This window comes from Chiroxiphia lanceolata, chromosome 3 (genome assembly GCF_009829145.1).
Source record: "Chiroxiphia lanceolata isolate bChiLan1 chromosome 3, bChiLan1.pri, whole genome shotgun sequence".
NCBI lineage: Eukaryota > Metazoa > Chordata > Aves > Passeriformes > Pipridae > Chiroxiphia > Chiroxiphia lanceolata.
The window spans coordinates 60299641-60326670 of record NC_045639.1 but is presented as its reverse complement, the minus strand read 5'-3'; the positions used below and the strand labels follow the sequence as shown (position 1 = coordinate 60326670).

Here is a 27030-nt window from a genome sequence, read left to right as displayed (position 1 = left end):
CTCAGGTATATTACTGCCACTGGAAAAGGCACTCTGGTTCTCTCCTTTTGCCAACACCCCCATTTCTTTCTTTGATAGAGTTACTACTGCACAAGCACCACTGGGTGCACAAGTGAGACCACCACTGCATAATCAACAGGACTGCAAGACAGATACTTGTAAGAGCAACGGCCATAGAAAACATTTAAAGTGCTTGTGAAATAGAACCCTAAGAAATGCCCTAGTCACACAAAGACTTTAAACAAGTGTAACTTGGAGCCATCACTACAGCTAAAGTAAGTAGTCCCATCACTCTTCCGTAGTTTATGCTGACAAAAGCAACTGCAAGCTCCTGACACAAATTGTACCAAAGAATTTCTGTGGGTCAAAACTAATATATCGGGGAAAAAATTGTTACATGTCAGTTTGATACACCACACATTTGTATTATCATAACCACCGACCCAAAGCAGAAAGCACTATGAAATCACACTTCACAGTGCTATCATGATGAAAGTTTAAGAACTTCTAACTGTCCCTTCTAGAGGAATGTATAAAGCATGACTAGGATTGGATCTGTCCCACCAGAATGAATTTTAACTAACCACTCAATTCTTTGCAACTGAAGGTGTCTTTCAGTGTACTATTCTGTTACAGCTCAGATGTAACAATAAAATTACACGTTTTTCCTTAATAGTCTCCTCAGTGCTTCAACAAACTCCTCAAAACTTTAGTCAAACCAAAGTCAAGGAAGAGAGGAGTCAACGTAAGTTTTTTCCTGCCCCTAAAAACAAACATGTTTACGTGGATAGGAAATCCAAGTAAATCCTAAATCCTAAAAAAATCATTTAATTATGAAGTATCTCTCTTCAACTATGCAGCACATATGTGTTTTAAGAGTGACTCCAGAATGACAGTAATACTGACATATAAAGGTCTCAGTTGAATTAAAAATTAGAGACTTACTTCTTTCTCAGGATACAGGAGGTCAAAAAGCTTCATAACTGGGAGGAAGTCAGCCAGTGCATTCTTCTGGATGCTGCCAGAGATGAACTGGAGGAGCACCCACATTAAGTGGTCTCTCCCCTTAATGAGACCACGGCCTGCCAACTGTCAAAACACTCAGTAACAGATAAATACTGCACACAGGAGAAAAATCACTGCAAAGATTCCTATAAAAGTACAAGGGCAGACTAAAACAGCTCCAGCAGAGATCAGTGAGAATTTTATAGCAGGACTTCAGTAGAAATGTACATCATGTTTCCAGAAAGAAGAGAAACAGGTACATTAGTTGTAACACACAAAGAGACTCTGGGAGAGGCAGAACAATTAATGGTAAGATTTAAAATGCATTTAACTCTTGAGGATCACTGCTTTAAAAAATTAGCAACACTTAAATACTACCTTAAATTGTCACCCTGCAGCCTTGTAGTGAAGTACAGTATTGTCATTAGCATCAGGCCACAAGGTTTATAAACTCTTTCTATAAAGGAAGTCTTGAACCAGAACAACTTGGGCTTGCTTCATCTGCACTCGTGGATTTTTTTGTGTGTGTGATTTAATTTACCTGCAACAGCAATTCTCTAATAACCAATACACTATTGTTATCTTGCTTGCTGTAGTGTTATATTAGATTTGTTCAATTGTTTTGTGTCATGACTCTTGTTTCGATGGTTTATCAACAGTAATTACAGAAAAACAGCCCTGGTAAAATTAATTTTAGGGATAACAAAGAGAGCAGAGAACTACAATCCACCACCAGTAAAACACAGCATACAGAGTTACATTTTTATGTCACATGGAACTGAGGACAAATGAAGATGGAGCAATGTGTAGTGCATGTTAGAAGCTGTATCTAAATAGCCACAAGCTAATCCTATAGTGAGGAGAAAGAACACTCCTTTCCTACCATCAACAGCACACAGCTCTCTAAGTAAAGAGCTCAGGATGTTGCTGACTGAATGTGATCCCTCGTTTCCCTTGTCAGGACTGGCATCACCACCCTTAGAACTCAGAGAGGCTTTGAGCACCAGAGAAAAAGGCAAATACCAGTATCAGTTTTAATGGAATTATTATTATAACTTGGGAGTTTGATTGTCAATATCACTGTAATTGGACAAATTACCTTTGATTAGATTGCTTTGAGTTGATTGATTAGACAAACAGCAAGTTCCTGCATTCATTTACATGGCATGTTTTTTTAGTCCACAGACAGAACAGGGTGTTCATTCTGTTTTAAACTCAGCTGTAAACTAGATGCAACAGCACAGTACTTGGATCTTCTGAATTATGCCAGTTTATCTCTTTATTCTAGTTATTCACACGTTTTGAATCCAAACACAATGCAACATCCTATATATGAATATACTAAATCCAGACCTAGCTCACAGCACCGTAACTTGAGAATCTGACTTACTCCTATACAGCACAATATTAAAAATTTAATTAATTCTTGCACATAAGGTACTTCTTGTAGAGGTGTGTGACACTTTTTTAAAACATACTTGTTTTGTTTTTTAAATCCCTCTTACCACATGTGAGTGATACAAACAATTTACCTTCTGATGGAGCGACAGGACCATATGAGGAAAACTTGCAAACTGAAAGAGCACAAAGAAAATGAGCTGGCTGGAGAGATGCTGCCACAGAAGCTGACTGGTTCCACCATCATCAAACTTCTCTTCAGTCTCAGATCGTTCCATGGCATACACCACAAGATCCACCAGCTGGTCCTCCAGCACAGGGCAACGTTGCTTGTGCTGTAAGGCAGAGATCAGATACAGTATTCCAAAAGCCTTGCCATTAACTCCAGAACTTGCACAGTTGAAGTTACAGTATAGTATTTCGAAAGAAGGCTGGGAAGCATGAGATGAAGTCTGAATTTAAGTTAAGGATAAGTCAGTGTATTAAAGCTGCACTATGTTACAGGTCACAATGACTTTTACATTTTATCATACATTACATAATTGCCTATTCAGTTCCAAAGCACAGCTCATCAATGCACAAATAACATCTGGGGATTTTGTGGATTTTTTTAACAAAGTCAAGCAGAATGTTATTTCTTTGATCTTGCATTCACAGAAAACAAAATCTTTTAACACACAAGTGGGGGTTCTTTTGTTTGGTTTGGATTTTTTTGTTATTTTTTTTAATTCCTTCTTTTCAAAAGTAGGGCTCACCACAAAGAAAAAGATGTATCACCTATATCACCAAATGCAGAGGAAACATCTCAATACCTGATGTAGGTATTTAATGACTATTCTCTTTTTCACTCTCATTTTGGGCTCACCTATAGCCTACAAACTTGCAGCAGAATTAATATCTGGTCATTACCCATATAATTAGATGCTGTCCTATTGACACAACACCACAAATTACAAGAAAGCATCAAAAAGGCTTGAAAATCAATCAGCGGTATGTTCTACATACTATGAATAGAAATTACATCTCATAGTGATGAGCTCTTCGGATGTTTGACTGCCACAATCTTCACACTGAGCTACACAAACCCAAAAATAAAGATACACACCATCTCTGATGACTTCTAGTAACGATCAAGTAAGGAATGCATTACATATTCAGATACACATTAATACAGATGTATGTATAAGAAGGCCCACTACGTGTGAAGATTATAGATCTCCAGTTGAAAACCATCAAACATAATGTCACATGTTACAAGTTCTTTAATGCAACAATCTCTTCTTATTACTCTGCATTTGTATTGTTACACCCATACAATGTACTGTTACTAAGGACAAAAACTTTTTGGGAATTAAACTTACTTTAGGAAGTGCTAACACTTTGGAAATAATCTAACCTGTTTGTTTCAATGCAATCTGTGTTCCAGAATGGTCACATTTATTTATTCATTTATTTGGGCTATGCCTGTAACATACTGCAGCCTTAAAGAAAAAATTATTACTTTAACAATACAAAAGAAAAGGAGCTGAGCTGCTCAAACTCTAAACATGAAAATGCAGTATCCCTTTCTAGAGGCAAAAAGGTGTTTGTAAACAAGTTTTAAAATATCACCCAAATACTAATAAAACATTTTAGGGATGCCTTAGATGAGTTCTTTGACATACTAGCCAGGCAGCCTAAAAAAACCCTTTTAACTAATAAAGATAATAAAAGTAAAGAGAGATGCTGAAAGGAGATGCTTGTTCTACCTTCATTGATGGTAGTCTTTTGCTTTGAAAAAAAAAAGATTCTCTTCAATTAAAGACAGAATGCAAGAACTGGAGAAGTTGTCAAATACAGTGAACAGCATCCCCTATTGCATGCTCTTCGCCAGCTCAAAAGTGCAGAAAGCTACAATTCCAGCTGTGCTTTCTTGAAGCATGCTTAACACAAACCTCTGACTAGAACAGAAAGCATCAGTTATACCTTTTCTTCCAGAACGTCATGTCATTATCACAGACCAACCATGGTACAGGTTTACACAGAGCAGTGTTATCACCATCAAGTCAGAATACTTCGGGTCTTTTGTAGTTCATTTTTTTTCCCCCCTCCCAAAGCAACTAATTATGAAGCAGAGCAGGGTGCAACAGACAACACTAAAAACTAGTTTATAATCCAGCATGCAAAACTACTATGTACAGGGCTTGAAATTTAATAGTTTTCTAAGCACTGGGTTAATGTCCAAAAGCCTAATCATGTTAGGCTATACCAATTTAGAATAAAGTTATTGAAAGAATACAACAGGAAAAATATTACTGTTAAAAAGAGAGCCAGAATTTCCAGTAGGACTTTTCATTATTATTATAATTCTAAGATTGGGAAAAGTTTAAGAGCAAGAGAATTTAAAAAATTAATTCAATCTTTTATTCTGAAAATCATACTTTTATTGCTTTAAGAACAATCTTCAGTAAGAAACATAGCAGTACTTCATGTTCTATCTTCATTAATTTAATTTTCTGGGAATTTTTTTCTGTATTTTCAGTGAATATACATTTTTGCACAGATTTTGTATTTGTAATTTTAGAACACTCAGAAATAAAATATGGCTGCACAGGAATTTGCAGGATTGGGTCCTTGTTTTATTAATTGCTCACAACTGAAAGAACATCTCACTATATACTGAGATGAATAAAAATACAGGTGAGAGCTGATTACCTTCATAAATAATAGGAATTCATGTTATGGTACGGCTTAAGTAAAACAAAAACAAGCAACAAAAACCCCCCAAACACAGTTTTGGATTGCATATGGAAAATATAGCATTCAAAACCACTATGCTTTTCTCCTAAAGAGAAAATAATTCAAATTTTTATAATTTGGTTACACAAACACATATTCTCCATTTTGTCCTGAAAATAACATTTAAAAATCTGACGAATAACCTAACTGAAAACATTATTAAACCATAAAGAAATACAGTGGGGGAAAACCAGCTACCATGACACTTGAATGTCTTGAGACTAGCCCTCTGATGATGGAGTAGTGGTGGTACTTTAAGTGGATCAAAGCTTCTATTAGATGGTGGTTTGTTGTTCTTATGTGAGTTTGGATTTTTTTTTTTTTGGTGGTGTTTAGGTGGGCAGGGTTAGCATTAGAATTGTTCCTTCCTAAAAGAAAAGTATTTTAAGAAGTCGGTAAGGCTGGCTGACAGTTATGATAGTTTTTGAATATTTGAATATTTTAAACAAACAACATTTACTATATTTAAGAAATGGATTCAGAAGACCAAACCACAGAGACCAAGATCCCTACAATAGTAAATGGATAAATGATGTCTCCAAAAGTCCAATTCAAAATGCCTGAAGTAGTTAATACAAGACAGAACTACTCCCACACTTCCATTTTCCAAGACTGCATCCTACAAAAACACAAAACCTTAAAGCTTATTCTTTGTATTATGCCTGATTCTATTTCTACCAAGTTTGGTAGCCATTCTCAAGTTTTCCTCATCAAAAAATGCAGTAAGTTTCAACAAGAAACTTGTACTTGAGTGTTCTCAATGCACACCCCTACAATCAGAAATATATAGAAATAATGACACCCCTTAAATTATTTGCCAGGTTAACATAAGTAATATTGGATAGTAAGATCCCAGCTATTTTAAAAATACAAGTGAAAGGAAAGTAAATTTTTGAATATTGCATTCTGTCATTCCTTTCACAATGCATGGACAGACAGGAAATAAACAACAGCTTCCCCAAGCTAATTATCCTGGTTTGTAGCCAGGAGAGAAAACAATTACACATTCACCCGAACAGATTATGGTATAGATAATTTCCCACTCAAAGCTGCAGATCACCACTGCTGGTTGAAAAGGTGGCCAACCAAATATACTATTTAAAGAGCAAAATCATTTAATACAACTGCTGCTAATTAAAACTTTGTATAACATTACAGAAACAAGACACTTGAAAATTACCTTCTCTTTCAAATATTCCCCAAACCAGAGAAATCAAAGTAACAAAGCTTGTGACTGTTTAGAGGACTACAGTAAGACTGCAACTGCAATTATGCAAGCTAGAATGGCTTTTTATTCTTCATGTAAGTGTGTACATACAGAGAAAGTAAAGATATAAACAAAAACATCCAAAGTGACTTCATGTCCTTAAGACATTACTTAAATTCCATTTTAAGAGCCAACTGTAGGATCCCTAAACTAAATCTCAATTTGGTATCGGTGCACTAAGACATTTTGAACTGTTAATCATTTTCAAAAAATAGATAGTTACATAGTTCAAAAAACTTATTAAAAAGATAACTAAGAAGCAGGAGTAACACTCCAGCTAGTAGCAGAATATAAATTGACATAGAATCATAGAATCAGTTAGACTGCTAAGATCAAGTCTAACTGCAAACCACGATAACAGACATGATAAAATACAGTTTAAATCTCTACTTCCTATAGACTAATTCAAACAGGTATACAAGAGTACGTACTATCCCACACAGAATTACACAGTAGCAAAAACTCCAAGTCCCCAGACACCAAGAGAAGACACATTTTGAAGTCCATATTATTACATCTGGACTCATAGCCATACAATTAACAAGGGTATTAGAAAACCTCATCCCGCAAGAAAACTTAGAATCCTGAAAGGAACACGTGAATCTATAAATATATGAAATTTTACCTTCATTTTTTACCCTGCAAGGTTACCAGGACAGCTGGATTTGTATGTTTTTTACACAAGAGATGGCTTGAATGAACAGTTTTCTAACATAGATCTGCTTAGTTAAGACTGAACCACAAAATTTCGTTGTTCATCTTCAAGAATATTTGAGAACTAGGACAAATCTGGCTGAACCATACCTAGATTCTGATGCCAAAAGATTCAAATGAAGGCTCCAATCCTGCAACTGGATCTGTGTAAATAGTTGACAGGGCATACAAGCAACTTCACATAAATAATTAATGATCATAAATGAATAATGATCATTGCTTTGAGGTGTTTCTGTATTTATTTTGAAACAAACGTGGCACTATTTGCATTTCTATTACAGCAACAGTTCATTTCTGCAGCTTATTTCTCTAACAATAAAATACAAAATTACTAACCATTTTACTGAAAGCATTGATATAGTTACACAACTTCTGAAAAGCATGCTACTATTTTTGTCAGGTGGCTACATTAACAAACTCAGCTATAACATGAAGTTAATTTGTACCCAAAAGCGAGTAAAATTTCAATGTTTTCCACAGTTTCGAGCAGAGTATATTAATGTTTAAACGGAACATATTTCCTGTTCTATACCACTACACCATTCACCTCTACATTTGTATTTTTAACTCACATATCTTCAACTCACAAATTTTCAACAGCCCAAACATCATTATGCTGGTGTAATCGTAGCAGCACAGCTATAGTTCATGTTCTGTCAGCATTTCCTTTATAAGCTACATTCTTCACATTTGTTCCTTGGCCATAAAAATTCACGCCAAGATGAAACTTTGTGTAGGAATTCCTATACTAGTAAACAAATGTTAAGGAGTATAGATTAATATGGTAAAGTAGAAGTTAAATCCCAGCATTTTTAACATGTTTTTTGACCTGAAAGCACAGACCACCCATAGTTAAAAGAATAAAATGGGTTCAACATTTTTTGTCTAGATCTTGTATAATTTACCAGCTACAGGATGGATAGAGGAATAGTTTGGTTTATTAACCCAATGCAGACACAGAAATAGACACACAATACTACTCATTTAAACAGGAAACCTAGCAGCTCATTTCCAAGGTTTAACATTTCAGCTGCTTTAAGATTCTCATATACAACACAGAGTACTGTTTGCCAAGGTGTAGGAATCTGCTCATTCAAAAACAGTCCCAATTCAGAAAAAACACCGGTGTACTTCACTTACAATGGGAAATATACACAAGGTTTCAGGATCATGTAAATTTTATAGTCAAGTTACAAATCTGAAAGAAGTTTCTTAAATGGAAACACTGACACAACCTTCACTATAGTATTGCAAACAGCAACGCTATTTTATAAATCTTATTTTTTAAAGTAGGTGTGGAAATTTTTAGTGTAATGAGGGATAAACTGTAAATATAACACCAATAATTTCAAATTTCAAGTAGAAGCCCACTTGGTTGATTTGCTCAGGCGTTTTATTTATTTTAAACAAGTAGTCAAAATTTTAAAGAACTATTTGTGTGGTATTCTGCACTACTTTTCTTTCACCTAGCTTGGGGAATATTATAATTGCCTGTTGGTAAGTTTTTTACAGAGGCTTCCTAATGATAAGAAAATTCCACTAGTAAACCTTTTTTTTTAAAAAATTATGCATTTACAGCTTTATAATTTTACACTTAAGTCCAGTGGTTGTTTTTCCACCTGCTTAAGGAAAGAAATTTTGAACTAAGCATCTCTCCTTGTCTGAAAATTCCAGCAAAGTAAAAAGTTATGACTGGTAAGAAAAATAGTAACCGTCCATTCCAACAAAAATTTTAGGATCAAAGGTCCACTGACTGTCAGCTTTATGCTACATCTCTCACAGATCCGCAGTGAGAATCTACCCTTGACTAATAGTCCTGCCAATTTCAAGCCCTGCCTGTACATGTATTCTCTAACTGGAATCAGTGGCTACAAAGCGGCCAGCGTATCGTTAGTCACAATACAACAGTAAGGTTGTGAACATACCTGAGCAATGTTCAAGGTCTAGAGCATTGGAGGATGGGCAGGACAAGACAGGACAGAACAAAAATAAAGGAAGAAAAAAAGAAAAGACAAAACAGTGACTATGAGGCCAGCCTCAAGGATCCCCAAGTCAGACTAAGCCCTCCCATTCTAAGGTATAAAAAGAAAAAATGTTAACAAAACAAAACCCAGCTTTCAACTACTCTAGTACTATAACATGCCAATATAACAGAGTACAACAACGCTTTAAAAACTAATGAACAATAACCAGTCTCCTACTGTCTGTCAAAGGTGTACTTGAGGCTGGCCTTATAGGAAAAAAAAGCAATGCAAAAAAAAAATCATATTTTAAATCTCTACTTTTCAATTTAACATTCGTAAAGCAATATACAAATGATAGGAATAACAGGTCCAATTAACCTAATATGATCTCATAAAAAAATAAAAATAAATTAAAAAAAATCACTCTCTGTACCTAAACTGTTTTGCTTAGTTAGCTATAGCAAAGAAAAGAGAAAAAGAATAGTGCAGATTCTATGCAGAATTAAATCATGTTACAGCACAGTACAGTACCTGCTTATTCAGACCTAGCATATTGCAGACCATATCCCTTGAATACGGTTGTTCCAGCACATATCTCAACAAAGCGGTCTGTGGCTCAAACAGATCCTTGAAAAAGAAACAAGCAATCACATACAAACATATATTGCCTCAAAATTATGTTTAATACTGAGTTTACGTTTAACAGAATTAAACAATGTAAGAATGAACGTTTAATTTATGCAGATATGTATTATCTGGCAAATTGTCTTGGTCTCTGATAACCAAAAGGAGAAAATAATCACAGCTCTTAAGAAGTGACAGATTTTATGAGGACCAAGCAGAAGTACATTGTTCACCCAATAAAAGGATGGAACAGTCTTGAACTCAAAGGAAAGAAGGTAAGAAAACTGAGGAAGCACATGACCAAAGTGCACAAAAATTATGCGTAGTGTGAAGAAATCAGATGTGGAACGACTGCTCACTTCATCTTTCAATAGCTGAATAACATTAAAGAAAAACATTATCTGAAGCTGGGTTCAAAACAAACAGAAGGAGCTGATTCCTCAAGCAACATGAAGTTGAAATGTGGCACTCCTTGTCAAAGGAATGTTGAGGATGCTAAAAGCTTAAAGGGGCTCAAGAAGAGTCTGAACAAATATTTGGAAGATGAAGGTTAACTAAATGCACAGAAATCACATCTGTCTCAGGAAACACACAGAATGATAATTGCTGTAGATTATGAACACTATACACGTTAATAGAGACACTATCTTTATATCCTTCCTTAGACAGGATACAGGGAATGGGATGCTGGACAACATGGATTTCTGTCCTGATTCTTTAGAGTTTTTAAGTTCTTTTAGTACAACACTATTTCATACTCAGAGTTTTAAGTTTAAATAAGCTAATTTAAATATAAGTTTGAATTGTAAAACTATCTTTTTTATTCAATAATGAAGAGCACAGAAAAGATGAAATTACCATCCCATTCTCTTCCACGTAGCCACTGCTTAATTACCTTTCCAATCAACTCTCTGCTCTCACTTGCCCTCTCACACGCACACACCCACAAAGTACATTAAATTATGTCTCATGTTCTTCAGTATCCTGGGCAGCAGCTGAAAGTCCCCTCTCCCCCAAAAATTATATAGAAATTTCATATTTATTGAATATAACATATTTAAGAAGTTTAATAAGGCATACCTTATCATATGGTAAGAGACCTTTCAAAGGAAAACGAAGGGTTGTAGGATCCAGCTTCCATGAGTTACACATAGCACCTGAGTTATTTACCACAGGAAGGAGACTACAGCGACCTACATGCAAAGAAATATAAATTCTAAACCAATGAAATTGGCCTATTCCCTAATCATTTTGATGCAAAAACTGGCATCAACAGTTTTATGCTCTCATTAAATTTCCACTGCTTAAAGCTTTTGACCATAGGATTGCTTCAGGCTGATTTTATTTATCTAACCAATTTTCAACTAACAAAATATCTAAGGAGTAAAATCCCCATTTATTCAGATTAGGTACCTTAAAAAAAAAATATTTGCAAATACCAAGCTAAAGAGTACCTTTTTAAGTTACCAGAAGACTGTTCCCTTGCCATTGCTTGACCTAGGGATTTGATTTTGGTACACTGATGCTTTCCACAAAGAAAATGCCATCGTAAATCTAATTATATAATCTAGTCTTACAATTTCCCTTCATTCTCCCTGTGGGCAAGATTCTGTTCAGTAAACGAGTCAAATGCAGGGGTGTGTATTACAATTACACTCAGTGGAAATCTAGTCAATTCAGTCAGCATAGACCAATGTGATTCAGCTGATCACACATGAAGTGTTCTGTAAGCTAAATTTACAATTGTTAGTCAGTGTAGATTAGGCACCTGGGATTTATTTCATAGGCACCAAGCACACCTGTATATCAGCATCTAAATTTAGGTGCTTCAATTTTGACTTTTGACAGTTCAAATTCCATGACTTCTATTACCCAAACTGGCCATACTATTACCAGATAAACCAAAAAGTAAATATTTATTTCTTCCCTTCAACCATAACTATACAACTCATTTACACATAACAATGCTCAGAAAAAATTGTGTCCAATCCCCATGAGTCATATAAATAAAAGCTATGCCACGCTTTCAATACAAGAATAACTACAAGCTTCTGAAGCAAAATGCTTTGAAACATTACAGATGAATTTACATTCTTAATCTCTACACTGAATAAGCTCAGCTGCAATAAAATCTAAGAAAGAAGGTAGCTGTTATTAAACTACTTAATTCTCAAAGCAAACAGAAGACACTTCTATCTTCTGAAGAAAATGAAGCAAGCATCACAAAACAGCAAATTTTGATCGCCAGATTTCTAACAATAAATGAAGCTGAGCATTTCTTTCACAGAAAAGTAGAACCAGAACTTATATGAGCAATGAAATGTTCACACAGAAGCCTGCAACAACAGAGTGAGGGCTGAGCAGCTACAAAAGCTGCAATGGAAGTTGAAGTCATATAACACCCTAACACACCGGCTGATATGTATTAATTCAAAATCCCTGAGCACAGAAAACCTACAATTTTCTTAACATCTACAGTACTTAGAAAACATATGACCATGTAACAAGTGGTTAACACTTAGTAGTTAACACTTCCATTACCAGGTTGTAACAAAAAATTATTTTGATCTCATCAATACGAATTTTCCCCTTCAAAGCAAAAACTGAAGGGAATCAAGACTGAGAACTGACAAGAGTAAAGACATTTCATGAAACAAAAGACCTGAATCATTTGACTTAGATGACATATGTCACTAAAGGTTATAAGAAACAAAACAGTTCAAATAAATTAATTTATTTTAAAGTCATTCATTAAGTCATTCTCTTACCACAAATGGAATTTATCCTTGCTGTAGGTCTGAAGGTATCCACAAAATCCGATACTAAATTACCTAGTAACTGGGTGAGAAAAGGAGGAAAAAAATAAGAATTTATGTTCCAGATAATGATAAGGAGCATTTAAGACTCAATACTTTACACATTCTAATAAAAATAAAGGAATCTACTAAAATAACTAGCTTCCTATACATTTCAACAAGTCAGAAAAATCATTCAGAACCTAAAATCACAAAAGAAAAAATGTGACATTAGAAAGAAGGTGCAGGAAGCACTCTTCTCAACTTGCACTCAAGCAAGAGTTTATATATGAACTGCTTCTCCTATGCAAACTATATTATTTTCATGCATAACAGTAACAGATTATTTAAGGCAAGCTATAATTCCTGTTCATAATACATCTGTTTACCTCTGAATAACAACTCCATACAGACAACTGACGCAGATTAGTACACTCTAGTTTAAATCTTGTCTCAAAAGTCAGTAATAATTTCCCCACTAATTCAAGGGAGTCCAGATTTTATCCTTTTCACGACACCTATTTATTTTAACAGAATGCAAAATTAAAAACTGGATCAATATTACTTTTCTTTTGAAACAATGACCATTTTCATGGCATCAAATATTTTGTATCACTGAATTTAAACACAGCAATCATATCGAGCCTGCCACTTGATTTATATGATTAAACACAGAGCTTACTGTTGAATGCAAGATTTTAAATCTCCACGTAAACTCTGTCTTGAAAAAAATTAAAGTAATTTTGGTTTGTGTGCAACAAAACTCCAGATTACAGTATTTGATATATCATTACCCAATGAGGAAGTTTTCCTTCGGGGTATAGTTTTCTGATTTCTGTAACTGCAAAGTAGGCAGGTAATAAACATGCATTTCTTTCCAAAATGTAGGCTACCACCTATAAATGAAAAAATACATCAGTGTAAAAGACTTTGAATAAGGCAAATGAAGGTGTAGCCTGCCTACTAATCTGAGATTGTCCATTAAAACAGATAAAAGAATTAAAATACTTTTTCTGAAGTTGTATTCTGATAGTACTACTCTAGTCTAAAACTTGTTTTTAATTGTATAAGCCTAAGTTAGACTGTCTAAATCTAAGTAAAACCATGCCTCTATGTCTGCCTACAAAGTACTGCCAACAATTACTATTTTTATTCACTAAGAAAAAAAAATAAAGGAACTAATCTCAGTATTAAATCTCATGCATCTCACCTTAAGTAAGTCAAACATTAGGCCTGACTCTCCTGTTAGGGATTTTAATGCTTATTTAGGATATTTACAAAAATTGCTTTGTTTCCTGCATAAAATGCATTACAGTCGAGAATAAGGGCACAATGGCTCTTTCCTGTTTAAATGTACCAATGCTCAGAGCCATCCCACCTATTACAAACTCACTAGCAACAACAGAATGAGGCCTATCTTCTCTGTAGTGATATAGTATTTGGATAGTTACCTCTCTTGCTGCTAAAAGCTGCTGTACAACAGCTGAGCTCACAGTGTTCGGAATTGTTAAGATTTTCTCTAGGATCACTTTCAACAGGTCTCGAACACCCTAAAAGAAAGCACATAAAATTAACATCCCCAGATATTCTTTATTTTTGACAGAAAGATTACACAATCAATATGGTCAGACAATATTTTGACAGTATTAGCTCTTTGTTGCTAAGTGTCAGAAGACAAACGGCTGCTGAGAATTTGAACACTAATGACATAAAACTGCTTTGGAATGTCTCAATCTTAGGATACCTCAGATGAGAAAGTAACTGTTGATATTTTGATGCGGATGCAGAGACATCCAACCTACACTGCCTCGTGCAGGCTGACCAGAGTGCTATGTTGCATTTTATTTTGTAGTTTATTTTGCTCTAACTCAATCAACAGTGCTGATGAGCTGATTCTCTGCAAGACGTGCGTGGTTTCCTACTCCTTCCACTGGAGCTGTACTCTGCCAAAGACTCAGCTTTCCGGACCCTTCTGCTATGTAGCAAGAGGGGTTAAGCAGATGACAAAATTTCAGCCTTAATGCTTGATAGTGTTACTTTCATATGCATACCACTTCTGCAACTGCATTAGGGTTATTCAGCCTGTAACTGAGTTACATTGTAAATACAAAATTACCTCTTAAGGTAAAGCTCCACTATGAAAAAGCATTAAAAGTGGTCTCACTGAAATTTTTCTTCTCTTGTAAGCAAAGCAGAATTTGAAAGATTGAGTGTCTCTGACATCAAATCATAAAAACAAAGCTACAAACCAACATATTTTATCACAGAGAAAGGAATGGGTGGAAGATACCTTGTAGTCTACTCCTCCAATAATCTTCCGGACCAATTTAAACGTTAATGCCCACAACTGAGTCCTTTCCCACTCAAGTGTATCAGAGTTTATCAGAGATTCACAGACCATCCTAGCAGAAGATAATGCAAGAATGAATGAAAGATAATAAGCACATGTTTTCCAGGACTAATTGTACAATGTCATTGTAAAAATACCTCCAATATTACAATTTCCATCTATCTGATCAATTCATTCCAACATAACTTACCTGGGTGGCAAAAGTCCAGTTTCTACTGCCATTGCTAGGCAGTCATAAAGAAAGAAATTTTTTAGGACTATGTTGGCTATGAATAAATCTTACAATCCACTGGACGCACTGTTCATGGGACTCCTGAAAAAGCAGTAGAGGGGAGAAAGAATGTATTTACAGGTAGTGAAACGAACTACAAAATTCATATAGTATCCTACTATGAGGAAATGAAACTAACATAAGAACAAGACAACGAATTGGTGGAAGTGATCCACCAATAGTCCAACCTATAGTTTTTCCTACAAGTCTTTTGATCTTATTTTGAAGAAGTTCACTTGTCCAGTAGAAGTTGTTCAGGTATCCAGTACAAGAAACATCTCCTAGTTTAACCACTGATTTCTACAGTCAACTTTGGTTTTCACATATAAGTTAGCACAGAATAAAGTAAGACAGAACTGTTCTATATTACTCTTCCCTTTTCAAAGTCATAATCAAATTCAATAAAAACAAAGTTGACCAGGTCTCCAATGGAACAGTGATGGAACAGTGCCTGGAAGCACCTAGGTTTTGGAAGGTAATTTTTAAACATAAACATCTAGTTTCTTTTTTTTTAATTTTTGCCTACTTACTCATTTCTACTAGAAATTCTGTAACAAATTACCTTTATCTGTTTATTTTGTTACTGTTATACTTCCATTTGTTTATCTGTATTTGCACTGCACATCAGCTTCTGTTGAACAACTATATAACATTACAAATCTCAAAACTAATTTTTGTCTTGCAAAATCTTCCTATATTCTTTACTACACAATATCTTACAGCTTAAGTGCCTGTCTATTAGACGAGGTACTTTTATATTAAAGAAAGTATATAAAGTACACATAAGCAACAAATAAAACGTTAACCTGGGAAAGACTGCTCCAGAACTGCCTAAAAGCTCCCAGGCAGCTGATCAGTTTGGTTCTCTCATCTTCAGGAGTGTCCATAAACATACTAATGCAAATAAGAACATCAGTTATTAGCAGTACCCAATGAAACAAGTAGAAAAATACATCTTTGCAGAAAATCTTGCAAAAATAAACTAATATTACACTTACCCAGGAAAAGCTTCTTCAATTACTTCTGTTTTCTGTAAGAGAAAACCCCCGAGTGAGCTACTGTTAAAACGTGTTTTTTAAAAGGTTTTCTAGGAGTATCACCCGCCAGGACCTTATCAGCTATTGTCGCCCCAGTGTTTCCAACTGTGAAGTTCCCATATCTACCAAGAAGCCCATTCGTTTGTGCCCTACAAAACAGTGACTTAATGACCCAGTGACTTTGGTTCATAAAGGGGAAGTCCTGTTTAATTAATATAATATCTTTCTATCGTAAGGTCACTTGCCTAGAGGGTAAAGGGAAAGCAGTGGGTGCACTTTTTATGGATAATGCTTTTAGTACTATCCCTCACAGCATCCTTCTGGACCAGCTGTTGAACTGTGGGGTGAGCAGGTTCACAGCAGGCTGAGTGAAGAATTGGCTGGAGGGCAGAGCTCAAAGGATTGCATTGAGTGGGTCTGCATTTGGCTGGTGACAGGTCACTAGCAGTGTTCCTCTGGGCTCAATTGTAGGGTCAGCCCTGCTCAATAAATTTATCAATTATATGGATGCAGGGGTTGAATGCACCACGAGCAAATTTTTTGATGATACTAAACTGAGAGGTGTGTTGACTCTCTGAGGGACGAGAGGCCATACAGAAGGATGTGGCAATTGGTGGCATGAAATTTAAGAAGTGCCAGATTCTGCACCTTGGACAGAGTAATGTTGGGCACAAGTATAAATCAGGAACATGCTGGCTGGAGATCAGCCCTTTGGAAAGGGATCTGGGGGTGCTATTTGACAGCTGGTTCAATGTGAGCCAGAGGGAGCCCAGGCAGCCAAGAGGGCAAAACCCAGTGTTTGCTGCTTGCGAACACTGTTTTTAACCAGCTGGCCAAAGAGGTGATTATTCTGCTGTATCAATCCTTGGTGTGGCCTCCCCTTGAGTAGTGTGAGCAGTTCTGGGGCCCGCAATTTAAGAAGGATGTGTACATCCTTGAATGCACCCAAAGCTAGTGAAAGGGCTGGAAGAACTGTCCTATGAGTAGAGGATTTGGGGCTAACTGTGCTTCATTTTGCAGGCACCATTGTGCGAACATATTTCCACTATTTGTTCACACCTTATGCTGGCTGAAGAAAAAGGTCTCCTCAAGACATTCATCTTCTCACAGTCTCCCTCAAAGCGCCTCCTTAAACTGCTTATTCTGCAGTAAACTCAGCGCACTGAATTTGGTGTTGGGTAAGCAACCGGTTTTATGCCCTTTTTATGCCCAGTCCTGCTCTGCGTCAGCTTTTATGTAACACTCAGCGAACAGCGATTTCAGCCCTGAGAAAACCCCCTCCCCCCACGGATCCCTCGGGCCACGGGGCCGCCGCTGGCACAGCGCCAAACACGGCCGGGGAGGGCGGCGAGGCTTCACCGCACCAACTACGCCAGGAGAACCAGTGGCCCCTCTTCCCGCTGGTTTTCATCTCCTTCGAGATGCCTCCACTCCGCGGGGGCGCCTGGTGGGCCGCAGGGACCCAGACGAATCCCGGGCCTACCCACAACCCTGCGCCGGCGGCGGCGCCCCGGGGAGGGACTCACCACCACCTCCTCGAAGATGCTCTGCAGCTGCGTCTCCATGGGCACCATGGGGATGGCCATGGGGCCGGCCGGACCCCGCCGGGCCCTTTGTCAGTCGCAGAGCAAGGCGCCCGCCACCCGGCTCCCGCCCCCGCCGGAAGCTCCTCCCGGATCCTGCTCCCCGGGAAGCGGCTGCTCGGCACGGCCGTTCCGGGCGCCGCCGCCCGCCGCTGCCTGCCCGGCAACGGGGAAAAGCGGGAACAGAGGGCGAAGGGGGAAAGCAACAACCACTTAAAAACTTGGGAGTGATTTGGGTTTGGTTTGTTTGTTTGGTTTTTTTTTTGTTTGTTTTGTTTTGTTTTGTTTTGTTTTCTTTACGAAAATATTTCTTAGGCTTCTTTGTTTTTGAATAATCCTTTCTTAGAATAATTTGGCAAAATACTGGTTCTGGTTCTTATGGCAATCATCCCTTGCATTATTGTGGGAACATAGTTTGCTGAAATTACTGTGAAGTCATTCATTCGCATAGTAAGTCATAGAACAAGCTGAAAATGCATTTATCTGAAGATACCTAGGAATACATTATCACAGAATCGCAGAATTTGTCAGATTAAAAGGGACCACAGTAGATCATCCAGTCCAACCTCCTGCCAGGCCGGTTCATCCCAGAGCACATTACACAGGATTGTGTCCAGACAGTTTTTAATATCTCCAGTGAGGGCGACTTCCACAACCTCTCTGGGCAATATGTTCAGTGCGGTCACTTGCACAGTAAAGTTCTTCATGTTTAAGTGTAACTTTCTTGGATCAGTTTCTGCCCATTGCCTCTTGTTGTATTACTTGGCACCACCGAGCAGAGCCTGGCTCCATCCTCTTGACACCTCCTTCAGACACTTATAGACATTGACGAGGTCCTCTCAGTCATCTCTCAAGGCTGAACAGGCCCAACTCAGTCTTCCTCATAAGAGAGGTGCTCCAGTCCCCAATCATCTTTGTTACCCTCTGCTGGACTCACTCCAGGAACTCCACATCTCTCTTGTGCTGAGGAGCCCAGAACTGGACATAGTAAAATACAATAGTATTACACTTAAAATTAATATAATAGTATTACATTACGATCACAAAGTCATTAAGGTTGGAAAAGACCTCTAAGATCTTCAAGTCCAGCCATTAATCCAGCACTGCCAAGCCCACCACTAAATCATGTCCCCAAGTGTTACATCTACACGTTTTTTGAACGCTTCCAGGGATGGTGATTCCACCACTTCCATGGACAGTCAGTTCTAATGCCTGACCACCCTTCCAGTGAAGAATTTTTCCTAATATCAAATCTAAACCTCCTCTGGTGCTACTTGAGGCCATTTCCTCTTGTCTTACACCTTGGTACGTGGGAGATGAGACTGACACCCACCTGTCTGCAATCTCCTATAGGGTAGCTGCAGAGAGCATTATATTTATGAAGTGGTTTTTATACTAAAAATAAATGTAAAATGCCAAATCAAGACAGTTTTAACATTTTGTGGGTCTCTGATGGTGACACTGTATTTTCTGAACTGTCTGTGGCTGTTTAGCTGCAAACCTAAATTCAGCTAGTGCTGGTAATCAGATGCAAACTTATGTTTTCAGCAGAAAAGTAAAGTTGATTGTCTCTCTGTTTGATCAACTATCAAGCTGATAACTGAAGGCCTCAAAGCAGTGTGAAGTTAACATTTCCAGACTCGGAATTGAGTGGAAAATAGCAGTGTACTCATAGGGGAAAAGCTTACATGGAACTGGATAGATTTGTTCTAAATGTAAACAGCTTTTGTGTAAATAGACCTAGAAGAATACATAATATAAACAACAAGAAATGCCAAAAATAAATTTAAGAAGTACCATGGGAAATTATGATATATGGGACACCAGTGCTTGCATACCTAGCAGAGAGGTGTTGTAGCCAACAGGCACAGTACACGTTGAAGGCAGTGCTTCCTTGTCAGTAATGGGAAATATCTGGTTAGGAAACAAACAATGCTTACCTGTGTATTGTTTACCTACATATGCATGTAATGGATGATCAATGAAAACAGAAGGAATATAATTGAAGGTCTGCTTATACTTGCTCGTATTGCTCTTAAAATTGAGTTGCCCTCAGTCTTAAAAAGAGGTTCTTTATTCTGTAAGAAATGTTCATAATACTCTTCACTGTATGCTTATTCAAAGTGTGTTGCAGAACAATCTGACATATCCATGTATGTCCTGTCAACATCTAGTGTCAGTACTTGTCCATCCTGGGCAGATGGACTCATATTTTATCAAAATGGCAATGCCCAGGATAAGTATGTACTCAAATTCTATGCCAAGCTCCTAATATTCCCATAGTGACCCAGAAGATAACTGGAAATGCAGCCCCAAAGAAGTTGTTTTACTCATGATAATGTCTTATTCTTATTTTGAGGACCAGTCTACTATTCTTACTGGATTTCTGCCTTATTGCTCTGTCACACTCACTGGCTAACAGCCATTCCTATCCAACCTTATTATGTACCACGATACAATCTGTCCACTACTTTGTGCCTAATGCAACTTTACCTTGATTTAGATCATTAACCAAGAGGCATTCTAAATGGTACTTACCTGCCAGCCCAAATTAACTGGTCATTGTTATTAGACAGACTTGGTCTAATCTTAACTAGAGTCCTGATCCACTACTTGTCCCAAATACTGTACCATAGAATTTGAGTTTAAAAACTCAACCACTCAACCATAATAGCCTTGAACCCCCAAAGAGGTCCAAATGCTGATTTATCTCCTAAATGAACACCTCATCTAACCAGATCTCATTTAACAAAACTGAACTACCTATGATCCTATATTTGTGTAGCAGAGTAGTAGAGAGAAGACTCTTGGTCAGACACAAGAAGTATGACACTGATTATGTGGATTATTATAATTAGATTTTTGCTAATACAGGATCTAAATATTGCCAATACAGTATACAATATAAGCATGTCGAAAGGGTTATCATATAAGCAGCTAGGAATGTACAGGTTTACGTTCTTTGTCCTTACGAATGCACAATCGCAAAGCATCAAAGGACCTATGGATCTATTTCAGGATTTATCACCAGATTTTGGTGCTTTTACTCACCCATCCAAAAGTGAGTGTTCTTGGGCTGGACGTCCTCTGCGGGTGTCCCTACCAGGACAGGGGGAACTCCCTGAAGTTGCCTGCAATCTTGGGAGACCAGTTGGCCCAGTTGCTCAGTCTCCAGCAGTATTTTAAACACTTTGCAAACTACTGTGTACCAAATCATCAAAATCATCACAGCTCCTGGTCTCTGGAATGTATCATTATGCAAGCATCCAGACAGTTCCTCCTGTAGTGCCCACTGGGTGTCCTTATCTTAGTAAAATCATATTTCTCATCAGGGACCAATTGCAAAGGAAAGGGTGTGCATGTGTGGGGAAGGGCACATTCAAAGACCTGCTATCTTATCTCAGTCACACTTTGGCAGAGAATCTAGGTATTGGGGTGGAGCTGAGGGCCGGGATGCACAGCAGAACAGGCATCCACGTTTGCCTAAGGGAGCCAAGTGTCCATGAGGAGAAAGAGTACTGCCCTTCTGTGATGGGATTGCACCCAGGTGTCTGCCAAGGCATGAACTACTATCAGACTCTGTGTTAGGTAACACAGAGCTGCACACCCTACCAAACAAGGAAGAACAAGCAGCATTTGCGTGAGGATGAAATGACTCTCTTCATCCAGCACAGAAAAAGAGACGCACTTTTCAAAATAACTGTAATATATAACTCTGGCAAAAACGCCTTCATCAAAATGACCATTTGTTTATGGATGGAAACATTATGAGAAAAATGGTTAAGCTTTTGAGTTAGCTTTTTCCTGAATGCCGTTCATTTTAGAAGTGGATGATAAATGAGTATAAAGGTGTCTTTGAATTCATAGTATGTAAAGCTTGTCTATTTCTTCATGGTCTTAGAGAACTTAGCTGTAGCAGTGAAAATTGGAAGGGTCTACAACACAATGCTCTGTAGAAATTACTCTCCCTATTTTCCTGACATGCTTGCTGACATGCATATGTCAGAAATATCCTGCCTGAGTTCTTTGAAAATATCTTCCAGTTTTTGAAAGTGCCAGATGAATAGAGGACTGCAATTTAACTATAGGGGTGTGGGTTTGTTTGTACCCTAGCCCTGCTTTTGTGTAGTATCAGTCTGTATGCAGAATGGTCACTTAATTTATGATCTAGTAACGGAAAACAGAAAGGATATAGATAATTATTTCCTTCTTCCCCTTGTTTTCTTTACTCTTAAGTATCGATCATATTGATTGCTTTTTTTTATGTGAATTTTCTTTTGCTGGGATGAAAAGAAGTATTTTAAATGTGTGAGGCCCTTGATCTTTAAATAGAAAAGTTTAGTTTCTTGGTTAATGTTTATTAAGTTTTATAATCTTATTTTATTGGTGAGAAATGTCATAGAAATTCATCACATGGGTAGTAAAGTATTTGAAATTAGAGCAATGATTGTGTAAAAGTAGCAAAATCGAGTGTATGAGATCACATCCTGTTCATTTTAGCTATTACTGAGCAGTGCTTAAACAGCCTCAAAGCCTTCTCTCTGAATAGCCTGGGGGTGCACAAGAAGTTGGGAGGGGTTACACCTGGGAGTTCTGACCCTAGCTGACCAAAGGGATACCTCACATCATATGAAACAGTGCTCAGCAATAAAATTTTGGGGGCAGAAAAGGAAGGAATGGGGAATGGTCAGAGTGATGGTGTTTGCCTTCCTAAGTAACCATTACATTCGGTGGAACACTGCCTTCCTGGAAGTGGCTGAACACCACCCTGCTGATAAATAATGATGAGCTCTGGATTTTGCTTTGTTTGTTTGCTTTATCTATTAACTGTCTTTATGTGAACTCACTTTTTTTTTCTCACTTTACCCTTCCTGTTCTTCCCCCCTTCCCACAGCAGAGTATGAGAGGATGTGTGGAGCTGAGCTGCCTGCTCAGATTAACCAACAAATGTGCTTTTTGGCACCCAGTGTGGGGCCAAAGGGATTCAAGATAATGACAGATTTGATAGAAATATGCTCTACTGGATTTATAGCTGGTACATCTGTTTAGCTATTAATTGGTGGGCTGTTGCTCTCACTACAGGACTTTCTTGCTTTGCTCTTTATTAGAGTGCAACAATTGGTCTTGGCTGTCATTTGCTGTAGTGCTTTTCATTTTACCTTCCTGTGCTTAGGAACATTTTGATAACAGCACTGGCTTCGTGTCCGGGCAGGTGGATGCCCTGGACATTGCTGGTGTTTCTATACTGCTGTGGTAGGCATGCTGTAATTACAGTCTGAACTCTGGTTAAAGGGTCTGTAACCTGTTAATCACTCCATGCTGGAGGAGATACACCTCAAAGTGTCTGTGGCTGTGGATAGGTCCATAGTGAAGCAGGCACACCCCTGAATCATAGAATCATACAATCATTTAGGTTGGAAAAGACTGCTAAGTCCACCACTAAATCATGTCCCTAAGCACCACATCTGCATGTCTTTTGAATACCTCCAGGGATGGTGACTCAACAATATCCCTGAGCAGCCTGTCCCAATGCTTGACAATCCTTTTGGGGAAGAAATTTTTCCTAATGCCCAATCTAAACCTCCCCTGATGCAATTTGAGGCTATTTCCTCTTCTCCTGTCACTTGTTACCTGGGAGAAGAGGCCAATCCTCACCTGTCTATAACCTCCTTTCAGGTAGTTGTAGAGAGTGATAAAGTTCCTTCCTGAGCCTCCTTTTCTCCAGGTTAAACAACTCCAGCTCCCTCAGCAGCTCCTCATAAGATTTGTGGTTCAGACCCTTCACCAGCTTCATTGCCCTTCTCTGAACATGCTACAGCACCTCAATATGTGTCTTGTAGTGAGGGGCCCAGAACTGAACACATATTCAAGGTGCAGCCTCACCAGTGCTGAGTACAGAGGGACTACCATGGTTCTGCTGGCCACACTACTGCTGATACAAACCAGGGTGCCCTTGGCCTTCTTGGCCACCTGGGCACACCGCTGGCTCATGTTTAGCCAGCTGTCGACCAGCAGTCCCATGTACTTTTCTGCGAAGTAGCTTTCAAACCAAGGGAAAGTCTGCAGCCTGTGGATAAGTCCATACCAGCATAGCAAGGTGAAGATTTAAATGCAATATTAAAACTTATAGCCTGGTTCAAAGGGACCAGGCGTGGAGATGGTAATGGATATAACTTTAAATTGTTGTAACCCATTGTTTGAGTTGTGTTATAGGAAGTACTACAGCAGAAACCACCTGAACAGAGGGCAAGCCTCACAAGAATACCTGCAAGTGTAACCCAACTTGAACGGGTTTTGGCAACCAGTAGCCCCACATAACACACTGCCTCTCCTGTCCTGAGCAATCACCATAACAGGTGGAACCCCAGTCATGGAAGGAGGGAACTCAATGGGCATTTTATAGACATTTTACAGGGGTGGACCATAGAGTAAAGAAGTGATATCTGTCTATAAATTAAAGACAGATGTGTGTGTGTGTGCGATTAATGGGGATGCACTGGATAATGTAGGACTTGAGCATTACACAAATTATATAGAATATGTAGTAGAGAGTGTACTGGTTTGGGCTGCAATGGAATTAATTTTCTTCATACCGACTTGCATAGTATCATGTTTTGGATTTTTATTTTTTTTTTGTAATTATAAACTTACTTAAAAGTTGCAGTGCATGTGGTGCTCAACTTTAGAATTAGATCAACATCTGAATAGTTACACATGCATAACCCTAGTACACTATAAAGGTACATTGTCATAACAACCAATCCTTCTATTAACCGCCAAGTTGAAAAACAAATAGATTATACAAAACTTTTTATTTTTTATTGGCTTTGATTTGGCTGTATACCATTCATTTTCAGTCAGTACCTCCACAGTTACTGAAAAAAAAAACCATATAAGAAGCTGAAAGAAGAGTGAGACAAAGATGGATTGAAACTAAACGGGAGGAATCCCCTGGTGCTAAATAAGGGAAGGGATCTGAAAACATAGGCGTGACACAGAACACGAAGTAAGAAACTGTCTCCTTTCATGTTGGTTTCGTATATTCAACACGTTCTTTAAAGATAACAATTCTCTGGAATTTTAACCAAATAGCTGAGTACTTGAGTTTGCATTTTATCGCTTAGCAACTCCTAATCTCTGTTTAAGAGTTTGCCCAGTACCTTTCTTATCTTGAAGAGTTCCCTGAACACAGATAATTCTTTTCAGCCTTTGACCTTTCAGAGTCGTTTTCCTGCTTACTTTGGCTTTCTGCAAAACTAACACTGATGCAAAAGCTAAGATCTCATAAAAAACTTATGAGCAAAGTGCTTAGAACTCTTGAAGCAGGAGTACCCACCTCACTCGCAGCTAACCCAGCTGGGAAGACAGAAGACGCCCAGCTGAGGGGCAGATCTCGGCAAAATGGAGCTTGAGGATGATATCACCAAGGATCACGGAGGATCTTTGGAGGAAGTATGTTTAAAAACAACAGAGTACGTGAAGAAAAAAAGCGTCCTGAAATACAAAGTCGTCTGTGCGGTAAGTAGGTGCTGCTCTTCAGTGCTGCTAGTGTAACAATTCTCAAATCTGCAGGATTTTTAGAAGTTTAATTCTATTAATATAATCATTCAGGGTAACTTGATAATCGGTGGTTAAAATTTTACTGCATGACTGCACTAGCTTCACTGGCAAATTTCTAAAGTTCTTCTGGTACCTATCAAGCAATTTAATTTTTTTTCCGGCAGTTTTTGTTTTACCTCGTTAACCTGACAGCTTTATTGCTCAGCAAAGACATTGCTTCAATATTTTTAGACATTCACTTAAGACAGATGCGTTTGTGGCCAAAACAGCCGCAGTTCCTTTTTGCTTACTTTTTTGTCTTTCGATTTGTCGTTAACAAAACAGATCATGTAGGCAACACGTTGGCAAAAAACACTCAGAAAGCAAGACGTGGGAAAAGCCTAATTAACCATTTCGTTCAGTATTGTCAGTCCCACATCTCAAATATGGTGTCAACTTTCCCTCTTTCCCAAGGTTTTAAGAGTCATGCAGCTGCCTTATAAATAATAATGTGTTTTGTTATGGCTTTAAAACCTTTTGTTGTAACTTCTGTTTGTGACCACACAAGAAACAAACATTATATATATATATATTTTAGAAAGACTCAAGACTTAATTTTGAAAACAGCCCAATGAAAAAAGAGAATCAAGCTACTATATTTTTCAACTCTATGTCATCAGAACAATTTCATATGATACGATTTCCTATTTAATGCAGCATTGTTCAAGGATTGCATAAAACATTAGGCAAATATTGGAAATTGTGAAAAAAAAATAAGGAAGAAAAAATGACTTCTTTTCCTTAAGTCTCCAGTAAAAAGCAATGAATCACGAGAAACAATGTAGGAAAAATGAGTGAGTGAAGGAAAGTAAATTATACTTTAAAGCGCTACTTAGAAGAGTAAAGTGCATATTCGTGCACTAGTTTTCCATGCCTACTTATACGAAACCCAAAATCTAAATACTGGAGGTGTAAACTGTTAATATTCTACACCGTTTATCTATGTTTTTGATAAACTATGTGCACGAAGTACTTCCTTGACAACTTTTTCTGAAAGCTTAGGCAGAGAATTGTATGCTCACTAACAGTAATCACACTGCCTAATAAATCCTCCAGAGAACGGAGCATATGCATTAGGAACAACTTTTCTATCCATAAGTAGCTGTAATCTTGAATTTAGACATAGAAGTTAGCTGTGGAAAGCTTGAAGATTTGAATAGGTGCTATCAATACTATTTCACCTTAAGAATTAATGTCCCAAAATCAAGAGTCTTTATGTAAATGTTATAATAAATGCAGCATCTTCTCTGTGTACCAAATACAAGTTTTGGGGATTAACTTCAGCTGTCTTATTACTTGTAGCAGTTGAATTACTTCCTACTATAATAGCTGTACTTTCAATTTAGTATCATCTAGTTATGGCATTATTTATTATTAATTTCAATTACAAATGTAATCTCCCCAGTTACAACACGGGACTAGCCACAGGTTAAAAGGCCTTGACTTGTGAGCAGTTCACGAGGTGAACTGAATTCTTGTGCTTCTCTTGTCTTCAGGCTCAGAATGTCTCCAATTTTTTGATTGACAAGTTCAGAGAAGGGATAAATTCAAAAGAAATCACATGTTCATAGAAATATTAATCATACAGTTAATTTCTAATAAACTTAACAGTTTATCACAGTTGTGAACTTTGGTTTTCCTGTGT

At 37.7% G+C, this 27030-nt stretch overlaps 1 protein-coding gene across 1 annotated transcript in view; it reads right to left on the bottom strand.

The window, feature by feature from the left end:
* The window catches only part of MED23 (mediator complex subunit 23), a 36079-nt gene extending 18213 nt beyond the window's left edge, over positions 1–17866 (bottom strand). The window contains 14 exon segments of the mRNA XM_032682893.1: positions 946–1089; positions 2538–2738; positions 9088–9105; positions 9658–9753; positions 10831–10943; positions 12519–12588; positions 13340–13441; positions 13997–14095; positions 14836–14947; positions 15086–15139; positions 15141–15208; positions 15973–16060; positions 16165–16196; positions 17730–17866. Coding sequence (XP_032538784.1) covers positions 946–1089; positions 2538–2738; positions 9088–9105; positions 9658–9753; positions 10831–10943; positions 12519–12588; positions 13340–13441; positions 13997–14095; positions 14836–14947; positions 15086–15139; positions 15141–15208; positions 15973–16060; positions 16165–16196; positions 17730–17789 — 1257 coding nt within the window. The 5' untranslated portion in view covers positions 17790–17866.
* Positions 17867–27030: the final 9164 nt, after the last annotated feature.